General features: G+C 34.2%; 1 protein-coding gene across 1 annotated transcript; it reads left to right on the top strand.

The window, feature by feature from the left end:
- Positions 1-5,059: 5,059 nt before the first annotated feature.
- LOC112005985 (topless-related protein 2) lies at positions 5,060-13,937 on the top strand. The gene is made up of 25 exons (XM_024038281.2): positions 5,060-5,505; positions 5,658-5,837; positions 5,979-6,092; positions 6,216-6,374; positions 6,603-6,777; positions 6,887-7,016; positions 7,393-7,508; positions 7,632-7,767; positions 7,926-8,035; positions 9,075-9,144; positions 9,221-9,294; positions 9,378-9,473; positions 9,564-9,656; positions 10,054-10,181; positions 10,289-10,523; positions 10,606-10,764; positions 10,864-10,959; positions 11,260-11,412; positions 11,525-11,635; positions 11,832-12,008; positions 12,144-12,272; positions 12,365-12,460; positions 12,909-13,091; positions 13,175-13,350; positions 13,527-13,937. Exons 1-25 carry the CDS (start codon positions 5,426-5,428, stop codon positions 13,738-13,740), a joined length of 3,390 nt encoding a protein of 1,129 aa, XP_023894049.2. The 5' UTR covers positions 5,060-5,425; the 3' UTR covers positions 13,741-13,937.
- The last annotated feature ends 663 nt before the right edge of the window (positions 13,938-14,600 follow it).

Consider the following 14,600-nt stretch of genomic DNA (forward strand, 5'->3'; position numbering starts at 1 on the left):
TGTGAAGCCTCGTTTAGTAGATTTTCTTGTATGATGAGGCTATTTAAATTTTTATAAAATTAAGCAGCTTCATTTTGTTTAATGTATTTGAACGGAAGGAGTGAGTTTCAGTTAACTCAACTGGTAAAGTCACTAATGGTTGGATAAGAGATCTGGGGTTTAATCTCCGTCTACACCAAAAATCGATTAGTTTCTTGATTTGATAATAAAAAGTTATCATCAGAAGGAACACATAGATTGAAACAAATATTTTTTAACTGGAATTTCCTTTTGTTTTAATGAGAAACTGCCACATCATTCACTAACTAAATAAAAAGTAGATATTAAAACTCACTACCACTTACTATTGGTATTTAAAACAAAAAAAATACATTTAATTAAAAAAATATTGGAGGTAAGTATGTGGTCCTTCCGAAGGACCAGAGTAATTCATTCTGATTATGTGAATGATTAAAATGTATATATATATATATATATATTAAGGATTTATTTACAAAAATATTAAAGAATTAAATTTAATTTTAAAAAAGTTCTATTAATAAGTGTCTTTGGGCTATTTGTTAATAAATCATTTTGTAAAAGTTTAACGTTACTTTCATGAGAAATATTAAAAATAAAATGTAAAAAAATTAATTATTATTTTTCTATAAAAAATTTAAAAAATAATTCATAATCCAATATCTTTAAAACATTAGTTAGTATTTTCTATAAAAAAAAAAAAATATAAAACCAAAAATATAAAACTATAAACCTCACACTTTACATTAACACATACGCCACATAACTAAAGTATAAACCCTAAACAATTTACTCAAAAAAAAGAAAGAAATAAGAAATAAAGTATAAACAATAAACCTAAACCCAAAAACTCAAACAACACAGAGTAAAACCATCCAGACCTAGCTAGAGCTACACACCCAGTCTCCAATGGCGCCGAAGAACCAGCAGAGCAACAAGACCAATAAGCGAAAGCATGTTCCAGCAGCTAAGCCCGACGCACCAGACCGCCCCACCTCCAAAAGACCCAAACTCGCCCCCCCAAAACGTTCAGGTCCTCCCACCACAACCAAGCGCTCCGACAAACCCTTCAAACCGAAATTCCAGAAATCGGAACCCGATACGGTCAAAAAGCTCCGTTGTCGAAGCGAGAACGTCGTATCAATGCCAAGGTCAATCCCTCTCACTCTTTTTTTTTTTTTTTTTGGGTTTCGTTGTTTCATGAAATTTTTTTATTAACCAGAATTTGAGGAAAAAAAATAAGAAGATATGTACCTGCTACTATACTTGTCTTTTGGCTGATTATGCTTAGTAATAATAGCCAAATAATATTGGGTAAACATGGGAGAAACAACCAATACTTTGTTAGTATTGTTATTACTCCAAGTGAGATTATATCATAATTCATAAGATGGCTAATTTCATTCATTTTTTTCAGACTATCGGAGTCACCAAAGTTACTAAACATTTGGCCTTATCCTCGCAAAACACTGGTTCGGATTGATTGGTAGTGCCATTGCGAGGGGCATGCATTGTTATTAAATTGATACCCTATTATAAGAATCGGTAGGATGGCCCCCAAATCAGATTAAGAACTACAATATCATGCTTAAAAAAAAAAAAAAAAAATCTTCAACATAGGTTATAAAATATTCTATAATAGAAAATAAAATTGATAATATATAATTATGTAAGTAAATATCATATAATAAATATAAATAAGTTTTTATTTTATAGAATATTATATAAGTTTATAACAACAGCATCGACATGAGTTTTGATTTAAAAGCATTAATTCAATTAAGTATATAAGTTAACCAATCATTAGTGGATTCGAGTTAGCTTAACTAGTAAAGTCTCTGATAGTTGAATAAAAGATCTCAGGTTTAATTCTCATCTACACCAAAAACCGTTTGGTGTCTTAGTCTGATGATTAAGAGTTATCATCTAGAGTGGACGTTATAGGTTGAAACTTTTTTTTTATAAAAAGTTAATCAATCATTACATTATATTGCCTTCATTTTTATTTTGTGCTTTCAATATATGTGTGTGTGAGAGAGAGAGAGATTATATATTAATTCAACATATGATAACAAAAATTCTAATACATATGATGATAGTTAGGGCTATGGGTTTTATCTGGGAGAATTGATGAATTTGTTTCCAATTTTTTCCCCCTCTAATTTTACTTAAAATGTCCAAATAATAAGTTATAAACGTGTGAAAGGATTGGGTGAGATTGTTACCCTACTAATCCCATGATTTAGATTTAAAATTTTATCTTGATCATATTAGTTAAACATTGTAGCACTATCCAATCATTAAAATAGTAGGATCTTAATCTAAATTAGGATTCAGCAACCTTGAAGGCATGCCAATACATGCCCAACTTTGCACCGTGGAAATTAATATGGCCAACGGTTTTTTTTTTTTTGGGTGAAGGATTATTAGACATGCTTCTCTAGGCTTTATACATTTGATTTCTACTTAACTCAGCTAAAGATTATCTTTCTCAATATGAGCTTGTCAAACCTTGCAAATCTTGAGTTTAGGGTTAATTTTGCATATAGATAGCAACGAGGTAGGATGAAGTTGGATCAAGAGTGCCCCATCACCTTTTAGGGGGGAAACAATACGTGCAAGGCAAGAGCGGGGCAAGTTGGGGTCAAGGTGGGTTTAAGGTGTTTTTTTTAATCCCTAACGAGATTATTTTAGCATTAATGAGGTATAGATGAAAGTGAAAGGGGGAGGGGGTGGTCACAAAGTGCCAAATGAGAGGAAAAAACAAGTGTTTACAGGGATGATAATATAATATATACATGAATTATAATATAGGATATGTATTAAATTTTAAATTGTTTATTTTATAGATAATTAAAATAAAAGAAATTATTTATAGATATGCAGTGCTAGATGTGCACAACTCAACCATCATCTCTTTGGGATTCGGAAAACTCATTTGAGGCAAAACAAGACAATACGGGAAAATTTTGTCACCCTTATTTTTGCTTTAGGTGGAGGCTCATGCTATAAAGTCATTGGTAACATATTGAATAGTGGATGACACACATACATAAACTTCATACAATATTAGTTAGTGGGTTACACGCACATTTTATACCCTTTATTTCATAGATAGTTTCAAAATAAGCTATAGTTTCAAAAGCGTTATTAAACCTAAAATTTTAAAATTGTTACAAGTATCACCACGCACATTTGGTGCGATGGTCACTCTATAAATACAAAGTTCTTGTGTGTGAGGAGGGGTAAGGGTCGAGGTTTAAGTTCCAAGAAGGAGTTTTACACAAATATACACTTAGATTATGTTGAATAGAATTTAAATCTGTTAGGAACCCATGGATAGAATTCACCCTTGAAAACTAACTTCCAATGGAGGGCCCTCAAGAGCTGATAAACACATGATTAATTTTATACTTAATCTATGTGGACACTAGGATCATAACACTATCTTGTATTTTTTTTTCAAAATCGTTATAAGTTAAACTTTATAGTTTTACCAATTTAAAATTGAATCATGGACTTTTAACATTGTAATAATTTAAACCCTAAGCATTAGTTTGATTTCAGGGTCTATATTGATACAATTTTTAAAAATACTGGTTCACTTTGAAATTAATGAAATTATAGGGTTTATTTCATAATAGCCTTAAGTGTTGAAATTAATTTGAAAATTTTGAAACTATGTAATTTAATTTGCAATTACCTCTAGTGTACAAGGCTTTAAATGTAATTTACCAATTTTGTTTAGACCCCCACCCGCCTCACCTCAAAATGATGGGGCATAACTTTGCATGTCATTTTGTTAGGGTCCCAAAAGGCATGTTTTTGTCGTATCTCTTTGCGATTGCAACTTATTTTAAATTTATTAAAACTTGGTAACAAAGTTTTATATAGAGCGTAATAGAAAAAAGGATCATATTTTAGCTAATCAATGCCGAAGTTCATCTATACTAGTCCATATATAGTTGTGTAAAAATAATGGTTGCTATAGTTATTTTTACATTTGTTGGCTAAAATGTGGTTATTCTTCTGTTATAAAAGCCAAAAAAAAAAAAAAAAGCGCACTAATGCAAGTTCTTTAAGCTTAATGCAAGTCCTTCCTCGTATTTTGTTTGGTTTGATTGCTTGCTGCTTGTGGTGGCTGAACTGTTAGCCCTTGATAAGGAGGGTGTTCTTTGCTAAAAAGTAATGCTACAGTTCCAAACTATTTTACAATATTTTTACAAACTGTTGATATATCAAACTTCTTATTACTCACCATTAACATAACTTTTTTTCATTTATCAATAACCACTTATCAAATTAGCAATTTGTAATTTAAAAAAAAAAAAATATATATATATATATATGTATATATCTCTCTCTCTAGCATTACTCCCTTGCTAAAACACCAAAAATTCTAAAATCACATAAAATGTCACAATTTGTGCCACTATTGTTCATGTAATAGGCTGTGAGTGGTAAAAATAATAATAATAAATTCATGTGAAAGTGACAGTAACCCATCATAATTTAACATATAGAATAATTTTGGTAAAAGCTGTAATACTTGCTATAATTACCCCCTAAAACATAAAGCTTATCTTGTTACCTACTCTTTTTCAAAAAAAAAAAAAAAACTTGTTACCGACTTTATAAAAAAAATAAATAAATAAATAAAAAACTTGTTACCTACTCTTTCTCCGAAAAAAAAGAAAAAGAAAAAAGAAAAAGTTGTTACCTACTAGTGATTAAAAATGTAATTTTACAAAAAAGAAAAAAAGAAAAAAAAATCTATTGCGGCTTATTCTATGACAAAAAGCGATACAATAAATAACTGCTCCTAGTTTTAAGTTTTTATTTATTTATTTATTTTTTTTAGGAACCGATTACCGAGAATCACTGAATCAAACCCGAACCACCATACTTTTAATGCACTTTAAAAAGCATCGATAACCAAATCTACATATCACCTCGTATAATCAATAACCACTCGTACATATCACTGATAAGTCGGTGTGCAATAAAAACTGAAACCCTGCAAAAAATGCATCGAATAAAGTGTTATATAGATAGAGAGAGATAGAGAGAGGGAGAGAGAAAACTGAGAAAAGAAAAGAAAAGAAAGAACAAGTCGTATCTCTTTCTGTTTGTCTGTCTATAAATACAAATCTAAATTTTCGCTAAGCAGCTTTTTCATTCTTAAACACACAAAACACATACACACACACACTGTTCTCGTTGAAACGACACACAATCAAAAGTATGGAAAAAACACAAACCCTAGAAACCAGTCCATCAAGTACGACCGTTTTTCCACCGTAAAATAAAAACCCCTAAAAAAAAACGCCGTCGTTTTTTTTTTCTTCTTTCTCTCTCAAATTCACAAACCCTAGCACTCAAATCTTGAATTTTTTTCGCATCAGAGATGACATCTTTAAGCAGAGAATTGGTGTTCCTGATTCTTCAATTTCTCGAGGAAGAGAAATTCAAGGAGACTGTTCACAAGTAAGCTACTTTTTGTTTTTGTTTTGTTAATTTTTTTTTGGTGTTTTTTTTTTTTTTGTTTCTGGGTTTTATGTTTTGTTTTTTGTTTTTTTTTTTTTTTTGATGTGGGTTTTGAAAACGGCATGTCGTTTTTTTGTTGTTGTTGTGGGTAGGCTGGAGCAAGAGTCGGGGTTCTTATTCAACATGAAGTACTTTGAAGAGAAAGCTTTGGCTGGTGAGTGGGATGAGGTGGAGAAGTACCTCTCTGGATTTACCAAAGTCGATGATAATCGATACTCCATGAAGATTTTCTTCGAGATTAGAAAGCAAAAGTATCTTGAAGCTCTTGACAGGTACTTTAATTTACTTTTTTTTTTGTATGTGTGTATGTTTGTTTATGTTTAATTGTTTATTATGTTATGTTGTGCTATGTATTTTTTTGGGTTTTTGTTTGTTTGTTTGTATTGAGAATTAAATTATAAGAATGTGTTCAGGAATGACAGAGCGAAGGCTGTAGAGATATTGGTGAAGGATTTGAAAGTTTTTTCTACATTTAATGAAGAACTGTTCAAAGAAATTACTCAGCTTTTGACTCTTGAGAACTTCAGGTATTTGAATAATTTTAGATCACGTATTATAAAGGGTAGATTTCATGGTTTTTAATTAAGGGGAAAAAAAAAAAGAAGAATGGAAATTGAGAAGTAACTTAATTGGGGTTTTGGTTAATGCAGGGAAAATGAGCAGTTATCCAAGTATGGTGATACTAAGTCGGCTCGAAGCATAATGTTGGTAGAGCTTAAAAAACTTATAGAATCAAATCCTCTGTTTCGAGAGAAGCTCGTTTTTCCCACTTTGAAGGCATCCCGCTTGCGTACTCTAATCAATCAAAGGTGATTTTACTTTTTCTATGCTCACATTAATGAATTTTATCTATCTATCTGGAGAGAGAGAGAGAGAGAGATGGATGAATAAATTGGTGTACGTCTATCTATCTGTCTACACACATATTTATGTATGTATTTATACATGTTTGTGTGTATAATATTATGGTGTTTTGCGGCGTTGAGTCTGATTAATTTATTTTTGGGTCCTGAAGTGTTCGGTTATGGTTTATGCAGCTTAAACTGGCAGCATCAGCTGTGCAAGAACCCAAGGCCAAATCCTGACATCAAGACCTTGTTCACAGACCATGCATGTTCTCCACAGAATGGGGCCCGTGCACCTACTCCAGTTACTCTTCCAGTTGCAGCCATTGCAAAGCCTTCAACTTATGTTCCTCTTGGAGTACATGGGGTACGAATATGATCATAGCTTTCCAAATGGTTTTAAATTATCAATTTTAATGACTTCTGTAATCTGGTTCTAACCATAGGATGCCTTTTGTCTTGTTATATATGTGTAGGCTTTTCCACCAGCTGCAGCGTCTGCCAATGCTAGTGCTTTAGCAGGATGGATGGCAAATGCCAATCCCCCCTCATCTGTTCAATCTGCTGTTGTAGCTGCTTCATCATTATCTGTTCCATCCAATCAAGGTTAGGTCTTAACTGTCATTGGAGCTACCACTGTAGCACTTGCAAATATGCTGATAATTATGACACTGGTTCACCAAGATTCATAATACTTGTCTCCATGTTTTTAAATTTTGGGACACAATGTCAATTTCTGTTGAAGTTTCTACTTATTTGGATCTCCCTCCAACACCTCTGCCTTTTGAGTTGGGGTGGATTGGCTATTTGGGTTCTTGGTCATCTTCATTTTTGTCCAGCACTTGATACAAACAGAGCTGCAGCTGTTGAAATGACTGGGCATCTTTTTTTGGATGATCAGACAACAGAACCTAGTTCTAGTTCTTTGCATTTCTTCATTGGAATTTCTCACCTCTTTTTTTTTTTCTTTCCCTCTTAACAGTTTCCGTTTTGAAGCATCCAAGACCATCTTCAACTGCTCTTGGAATGATAGATTATCAAAACTCTGATCATGAACAACTAATCAAACGTCTGCGGACTGCACAATCTGTTGATGATGTATTGTGATAAGTGGCTTGAATTTGTTTATATGCAGTTCTGGATTCTTTTATGGGGTTTGTGGTTGTGTTTCTAAATATTCTCATTACATCTAATGACAAGGTCTTTAATTTGTGCATTCAGGGCACGTATCCTGCTCCCCCCCTACATTTTTCCTGGTCACCTGATGACCTACCAAGAACCGTTGCTTGCACCATCCATCAGGGGTCGTCTGTGACAAGCATGGATTTTCACCCTTCTCATCAGACATTACTTGCTGGTAAGATAAATGTTAGCCACCATTTATCAAAAACATAAATGTTAACAGTACAGAAAATTTGTATGTCAAGTTAATATAAATTTGGAGTCCTGTTTGTATCATTTAGTTTTGATGTAGGTTCAATCCCTTATCTGACTTGATAGATATGTTTTGAGTAGTTGGTTGCAGCAATGGTGAAATTGCGCTATGGGATGTTGGACTGCGAGAAAAACTGGTATCAAAGGCATTCAAGATATGTGATTACAATGCTTGTTCTCAGCATTGTCAGGTCTATATCTCATCCTTGAATCAATAAGTTTAAACTCTGATTCTTGATTTCCTTTTTTTAGCACGTGGTTTGTGAGTGCCTGAACATCACCTTTTTTATATATAATTTTTTTAAGTTCTGATCTTAAGGTAGGCCAGACTATATATATTGTAACAGGCTAATACTTTTCCCACCATGACTAGGATAAATTTATCTTAATTTTTGGCTAATACTAATTTTTAATGCATGCTTAATAATACTGCGAGTACATTTTCTGGTGCTAGTTATGTTATTGCTGTTGCTTCTGTTGCAAGTATTCTTAGCCCCAGTATGACCATTGCTGCTGCTGCTGCTCCTCCAAGCCTTTACTATTATCACTGCTGCTATTTTGAATTCAAGATGTATGTAAAAATTATTGGGTAGTCAACTTAAGTCCAATTTTTCTCAAAATAGGTGCTCAATGAAGCTTGAACTTTGGCCCCCATTTTTCTTTTATATATATATTTGAAAGAGGGGAGGGGCAATCACAACTATTTCAGCCATTGCCTCATCTACTGCTTAATCAACTAAGAGAAATCGAGATGATTTGAGTGCCACTTTTCCCTTAGTTTTCCACCATATACAACTTGTTTCCCCTCTCTCCCAATCTTTGTCGATTGAGAACTTTTTTGTGTTTTTTGGTAACTAACAACATTAGTTTGGCTGTGTCATAGGGTATGTATTATTATTTTTGGAAGGTATCCAGAATGAACGAAGCCTGTTTTAGACCTTTCAGGTTGAAATTACCTGAATCCTTTCCTCTCATGATCTGTTCATTTAGGTTATGAGGATTTTTGACTACTTATTCTTCTTGAGTAGCCTTTCTCCCTTGGCAACCACTAGTTCTGACACTACCACTAGTACTACTATATAAATATTACTCAATGAATGTTGTTCCAAACTTTAGGAGGTTGTTTAGATCATTTGTTTCATTTGATGTTTCTGCTTGTTAATTCTTAACTTTTACTCAAGGAATTTGAATCAATTACATGATGGATTTGTAATTGAGATTTCCTTACAGGCTGCCTTTGCCAGAGATTCATCAATATCTGTCAGCCGTGTTTCATGGAGTCCTGATGGAAATTTGATTGGTATGTCCAGTGATAAATATTGCATCAATTGGGTGCATATTTGTGCTTCTCTAAAGTGCTTCTATTATTGTTGCAGGGGTTGCATTTACAAAACATTTGGTACATTTGTTTGCTTACCAGGGGCCTAATGATCTACGCCAGCATTTGGAGGCATGTTTCAATTCGTTTTTGATATTTATCCAACAACATTATTTGCAATGGCAGCCTGATGTTTGCGCTCTGCTTTCTTGCAGATTGATGCTCATTTTGGTAATGTAAATGATTTAGCATTCTCACACCCAAATAAGCAATTATGTGTTGTAACTTGTGGAAATGATAAGTTAGTCAAGGTAAGAGCAAGAAAAAGCGGCTAGTGTATTTAATTTTGGTTAAGCTTGATGAGTTTTTCCTTTTTTCTGAAATTGTAAGAAATTTAACAGGTATGGGATTTGGCTGGAAGAATTCTTTTTCGCTTTGAAGGTCATGAAGCACCTGTTTATTCTATTTGTCCTCACCACAAGGAAAATATTCAGGTTAGACACATCATCTGTCAATGTTTGGATAGAAACTACTATAACATGCAAAGTATAAGAGATCATTTTTAAGGGATGAGCTTAATTTTTTCTTCTATTCAATAATAAATTTTACTGCAATAATAGTGATTGGTTGAGGAAATACTGGTGGTGCGTTGATATTGCTTTAGAGTCCATAATTTCAGAAGCCAACTTTGTTACAACAACTTAAGTGAACTCCTGGGTACAGCATGAAAGATAATGGAATAAAAGTGTTGTAATTTTGATTTTGATCCATGTCTTGAATTCTGTCTATATTATTATTAGAACTAAGTAAGACTGCGAAAATAATTTTCTGCTCAAATTTGAAGTTTGATGCACCCTCCTCATGTCATTGTCTCCATCCAAATCTTTGCAGTTTATATTTTCGACCGCTGTTGATGGGAAAATTAAGGCTTGGTTGTACGACAATGTGGGCTCAAGAGTTGACTATGATGCTCCTGGACAGTGGTGCACCAGAATGCTCTACAGTGCTGATGGAAGCAGGTAAGTAATTAAAGAGCAACATTGTGGAGGTAGTAAGTTATCCTGTTTTATTTGTGCATTTATCGTAACTGATATATGAATTATATCTATCTCCTCTCAAATCTCAGATTGTTCTCTTGTGGGACGAGTAAAGATGGGGACTCTTTCCTAGTTGAATGGAATGAGAGTGAAGGAGCAATAAAGAGGACATATTCTGGGTTTAGAAAGAAGTCTAATGGTGTTGTGCAATTTGACACAACACGAAATCACTTTTTGGCTGCTGGCGAAGATAACCAGATAAAGTTTTGGGATATGGACAGCACTAATGTTATCACTAGTATAGATGCTGATGGCGGGCTTCCCGTGAGTTTTGCAGATAGTTTTCATTTGAAGATACATTTAGTTTGAAGTCCATTTTTTGACGTTGTTGTTGGGATACATGCAGGGTCTTCCTTGCTTGAGATTCAATAAGGATGGAAATCTGCTTGTTGTTACTACGGCAGACAATGGGTTCAAGATTCTTGCAAATGCAGATGGTATCAGAACCTTGAGAGCAATTGAAGCTCGATCTTATGAAGCATCCAGAGTACCTACTGAGATGAAGGTCATTATCTTCCACTCCCAAACAACACCCCCCAAAATAAATAAAATTGCTTGATGTATATTTGGTCAGAACTTGGTTTGTTGTATGTTCATGGATCAGGTATTTAGTTCTGCAATGGTTGGAAACTTCAATCCGGTCATTACTAAAGTGGAATGCGTAGACAGAAGCTCTCCTGCAAGGCCTACTCCCATCCTTGTATGCTATGTTAATGACTTACATTAAAGATTGGGGTTCTCTTCTGAAATATTAATTAGTGACAACAATGACTGAATGACTATTGATTGGCTGGAATGAGCTCAAAATATTCAACATAGTTTTTTTTACAGGGGACAAGATGCCGTTTGGTCCAAAGACCAAATCTACAGCCATTGCCTTTTAGTGAAGTGATGTGATGTGATAGCCATAGTTGAATGTTGCCAGTTTAATTAAGTTGTCTTCTAGGATTTTGAATAATTTTGTTGTATTTGCATTAAATCTGTTCATTGTTTGTTGTAGAATGGAGTTGATCCGATCAGTAGAAGCGCAGAGAGGCAAAAAAGTTTAGATGATGTATCTGATAAAACCAAAGCTTGGGAGCTCGTTGAAATTGTTGAACCTGTTCAGTGTCGAGCAGTTACCATGCCAGATAGTACAGATCCTGATAACAAGGTTAGTTATTCTTTTATTTCTAACTTTTATATTGATTTTAATTTCATATCTTGATATAATAGATCTCATGCTATCAAGTTTATAATTTAAAAAAGGCCTCATTTGTTTTTAGGTTGCTCGACTTCTTTACACAAATTCTGGTTTTGGCATTCTTGCACTTGGTTTTAATGGAGTCCAGAAGCTATGGAAGTGGAGCCGTAATGAACAAAACCCAAGTGGAAAGGTGATGGACATATGCTTACAAATATCTAAACATAGGTGTAAATGTAAATGATGCATGATTGCATATATTTTCCCGTTAAGCTGTGAAAGGAACACTGTACATTTATGTACGTATTATATGATTATATTTGCATAGTTTATGCAGTATACTTATGGCAAATTACCATGATAATCTTTCTGACTCTTTGGGTTTGTAGGCTACTGCCAGCATTGTTCCACAACATTGGCTACCAAACACCGGTCTTGTTATGAGTAATGATGTCCCAGAGAATTATGAAGAGGCAGTTCCGTGCATAGCACTCTCAAAGAATGATTCCTATGTAATGTCTGCCTGTGGGGGAAAAGTTTCACTGTTCAATATGATGACTTTTAAGGTAAATTAATTGTAATATGACACAATTATGCATGTAATACTGTGATCTTTTGTGCAATCTGTAGGTGTTGTGAATTTTGTTAGCATTAACTCAGTATGTATTTGGGTTGGAACTTGAAATTATGTTGATTTGCAGGTAATGACTACTTTTATGGCACCTCCACCAGCCTCAACCTTCCTTGCTTTTCATCCCCAAGATAATAACATCTTAGCAATTGGAATGGAAGACTCAACCATTCACATCTACAATGTTAGGGTGGATGAGGTAATTAATTTAAGCTTCATCTTATGTCTCATGTTATGGATCTGAACTGCTGTGTTGATCATCAGTTACAAGTTGACTGCTCTTTCTGTTAGGTCAAAACAAAATTGAAAGGTCACCAGAAGCGTATTACTGGTTTAGCTTTTTCCTCCAACCTTAATGTCCTGGTTTCAACAGGTGCTGATGCCCAGGTATGTTGCACCATGATTCTTCTGTTTTATTCCATCTTTATCATTGTTACTTTTGTTGTTTATGATTTTTGTTGCTTGCAAATGGGGGTGAGGTCTGATGTGTCTTGAAACAATAAGACCAAGCTGTGTAGATCAATGTCTGTTTGTGCTTAGAGACATGGTTCTTTTTTTCTTCTAACTTTCTTTTGTCCTGGATATATCTTGATATTCTTAAGACTAGTCTGATTATCAATACATTCTCTGAGACATCTAAGATTTAGACTGTTCAAATATTTCTTGCATCTCCATGTGCTTATCTCAGTGCGAGTCTTTATAGAATATTTTTTTTCTTATGTCTTTTCAAAGATCTTACTGGTATGAAAACAAATTTCACCAGTGGTTCTTATGCCTTTTGATATGTTCCACCCCTTTTATTGTTGGTACTATTTCAATGAATTATTTTTTGCAGATTTGCTTTTGGAACACTGAATCTTGGGAGAAGAGGAAATCAGTTACAATTCAACTACCTGCTGGAAGGATGCCTGTTGGTGACACTCGTGTGCAGTTCCACTCTGATCAAGTCCGCATGTTGGTGTGCCATGAGACTCAGCTAGCAGTCTATGATGCTTCCAAGATGGAACGAATTCGGCAGGTAAAAGCTGTTATTTAGAATAACAATCTATTTTTATGGGTGATTGGGCAACAAATTCACTAAAATGATTTTTTTTACTGCAGTGGGTACCACAAGATGTATTATCTGCACCCATATCGTGTGCCACATATTCCTGCAACAGCCAACTAGTTTATGCTTCTTTTGCTGATGGTAACATTGGAGTATTTGATGCTGATAATCTGAGATTAAGATGTCGTATTGCCCCATCCGCATACCTATCCCAGGCATCGTCCAACAGGTATTTTTATACATTTAAAAGTCGGCTGTTGGCTACAGGTATTATTATACATTTAAAAGTCGGCTGTTGGCTACGGTGAATAGCATACTCATATCCGAACTAACAACAATTCTTAGTTTGAAATCAATATTGGTGTTTAATCCTATATGGTTTTTGTTTTTTTCACCCTGTAACAGCCAAACTCTATCCCCGCTTGTTGTTACTGCACACCCACAGGAGCCAAATCAATTGGCTGTTGGGATGACAGATGGATCTGTTAAAGTTATAGAGCCCTTGGAATCAGAGGGGAAGTGGGGAGTCGCAGTGCCTGTTGATACTGGAATGCAGAATGGCAGGACAGCTTCACCTTCCATCGCCAACAATCCTGCTCCAGAGCAGCTTCAAAGATGAAAAACATGTGCATTACAAAATCTTAATTGATAGTTTATTCGTGTATAATAGATGACTAGTACATTGGCTTTTCATAGATGCCTCACCAAATGCGTGAGCATAGGAAAATGGATTACAGCTAGTTAAATTTGTGAATATTAGATATTATTTTCTCTGACGGTAGTGACATTTATTTATTTCTTGAAAGGTTTAGTTAATTCTCTGCCTCTTCTATTTTATTTAGCAATTTGCTTTTGTTGGTTGTGTATCTTTGGGAGATAGGGATACCTAAACACTCAAATTGCATTTAGTATATTTTACCTCTTTAGGGAATTAATACTCAATGTACAATGGCTGATTTATTGTACTTTAGATTCATGGATGCTAATGCTAGGTTGTCAGAGCTTGGATTGTGTTAAATTTAATTGATAGGAAATTTAAATGTCTTTTTCAAATAATTTTTTTTTTTTAAAGTCTTTCTTCCTATCTTTATCAGTAGTGGGCTAAATTTTTATAGACACCAGTATTGATAGCCAGGGTCTCTTGCAAAATTCAGAGGGCAGGTTGAAGGCGAAGGGTATTTCATAGGCTGAAATTTTTTGTTTGAATCAGAAACCTAAAGGTTCTTCCAAATTCTTGAGGATCCCATATGTGAGTCTAAACAAACCTCAAGAGCTAGCACACTTGGCTGGAGATCACGCCTTATTAAGCGGAGGTCACTAGTTCGAATTTTGCCCTTCCCTTGACCAAAAAACCTACTTATAAAAGAAGCCTAAATAGTCTCAAAATAAATGGGGTTTAAATTTTGATAACCTTTCACATATTTGTCATCCATAACTAAATATTACAAAATATGATCTCAGGATTGGTGAAAGAAGTTA

Source organism: Quercus suber, unplaced genomic scaffold (assembly GCF_002906115.3).
Source record: "Quercus suber isolate HL8 unplaced genomic scaffold, Cork oak 2.0 scaffold_617, whole genome shotgun sequence".
In the NCBI taxonomy this organism is placed as follows: Eukaryota; Viridiplantae; Streptophyta; class Magnoliopsida; order Fagales; family Fagaceae; genus Quercus; species Quercus suber.

What these genes read in the sequence shown, in the direction of transcription:
- LOC112005985 (XM_024038281.2), top strand. Translation starts at nt 5,426, where the DNA reads ATGACATCTTTAAGCAGAGAATTGGTGTTCCTGATTCTTCAATTTCTC. An exon ending in ATCTGTTCCATCCAATCAAG is followed by an intron (nt 7,017 to 7,392) that starts GTTAGGTCTTAA and finishes CCCTCTTAACAG; the next exon opens with TTTCCGTTTTGAAGCATCCA. An exon ending in ATGCTGATGGCGGGCTTCCC is followed by an intron (nt 10,524 to 10,605) that starts GTGAGTTTTGCA and finishes GGATACATGCAG; the next exon opens with GGTCTTCCTTGCTTGAGATT.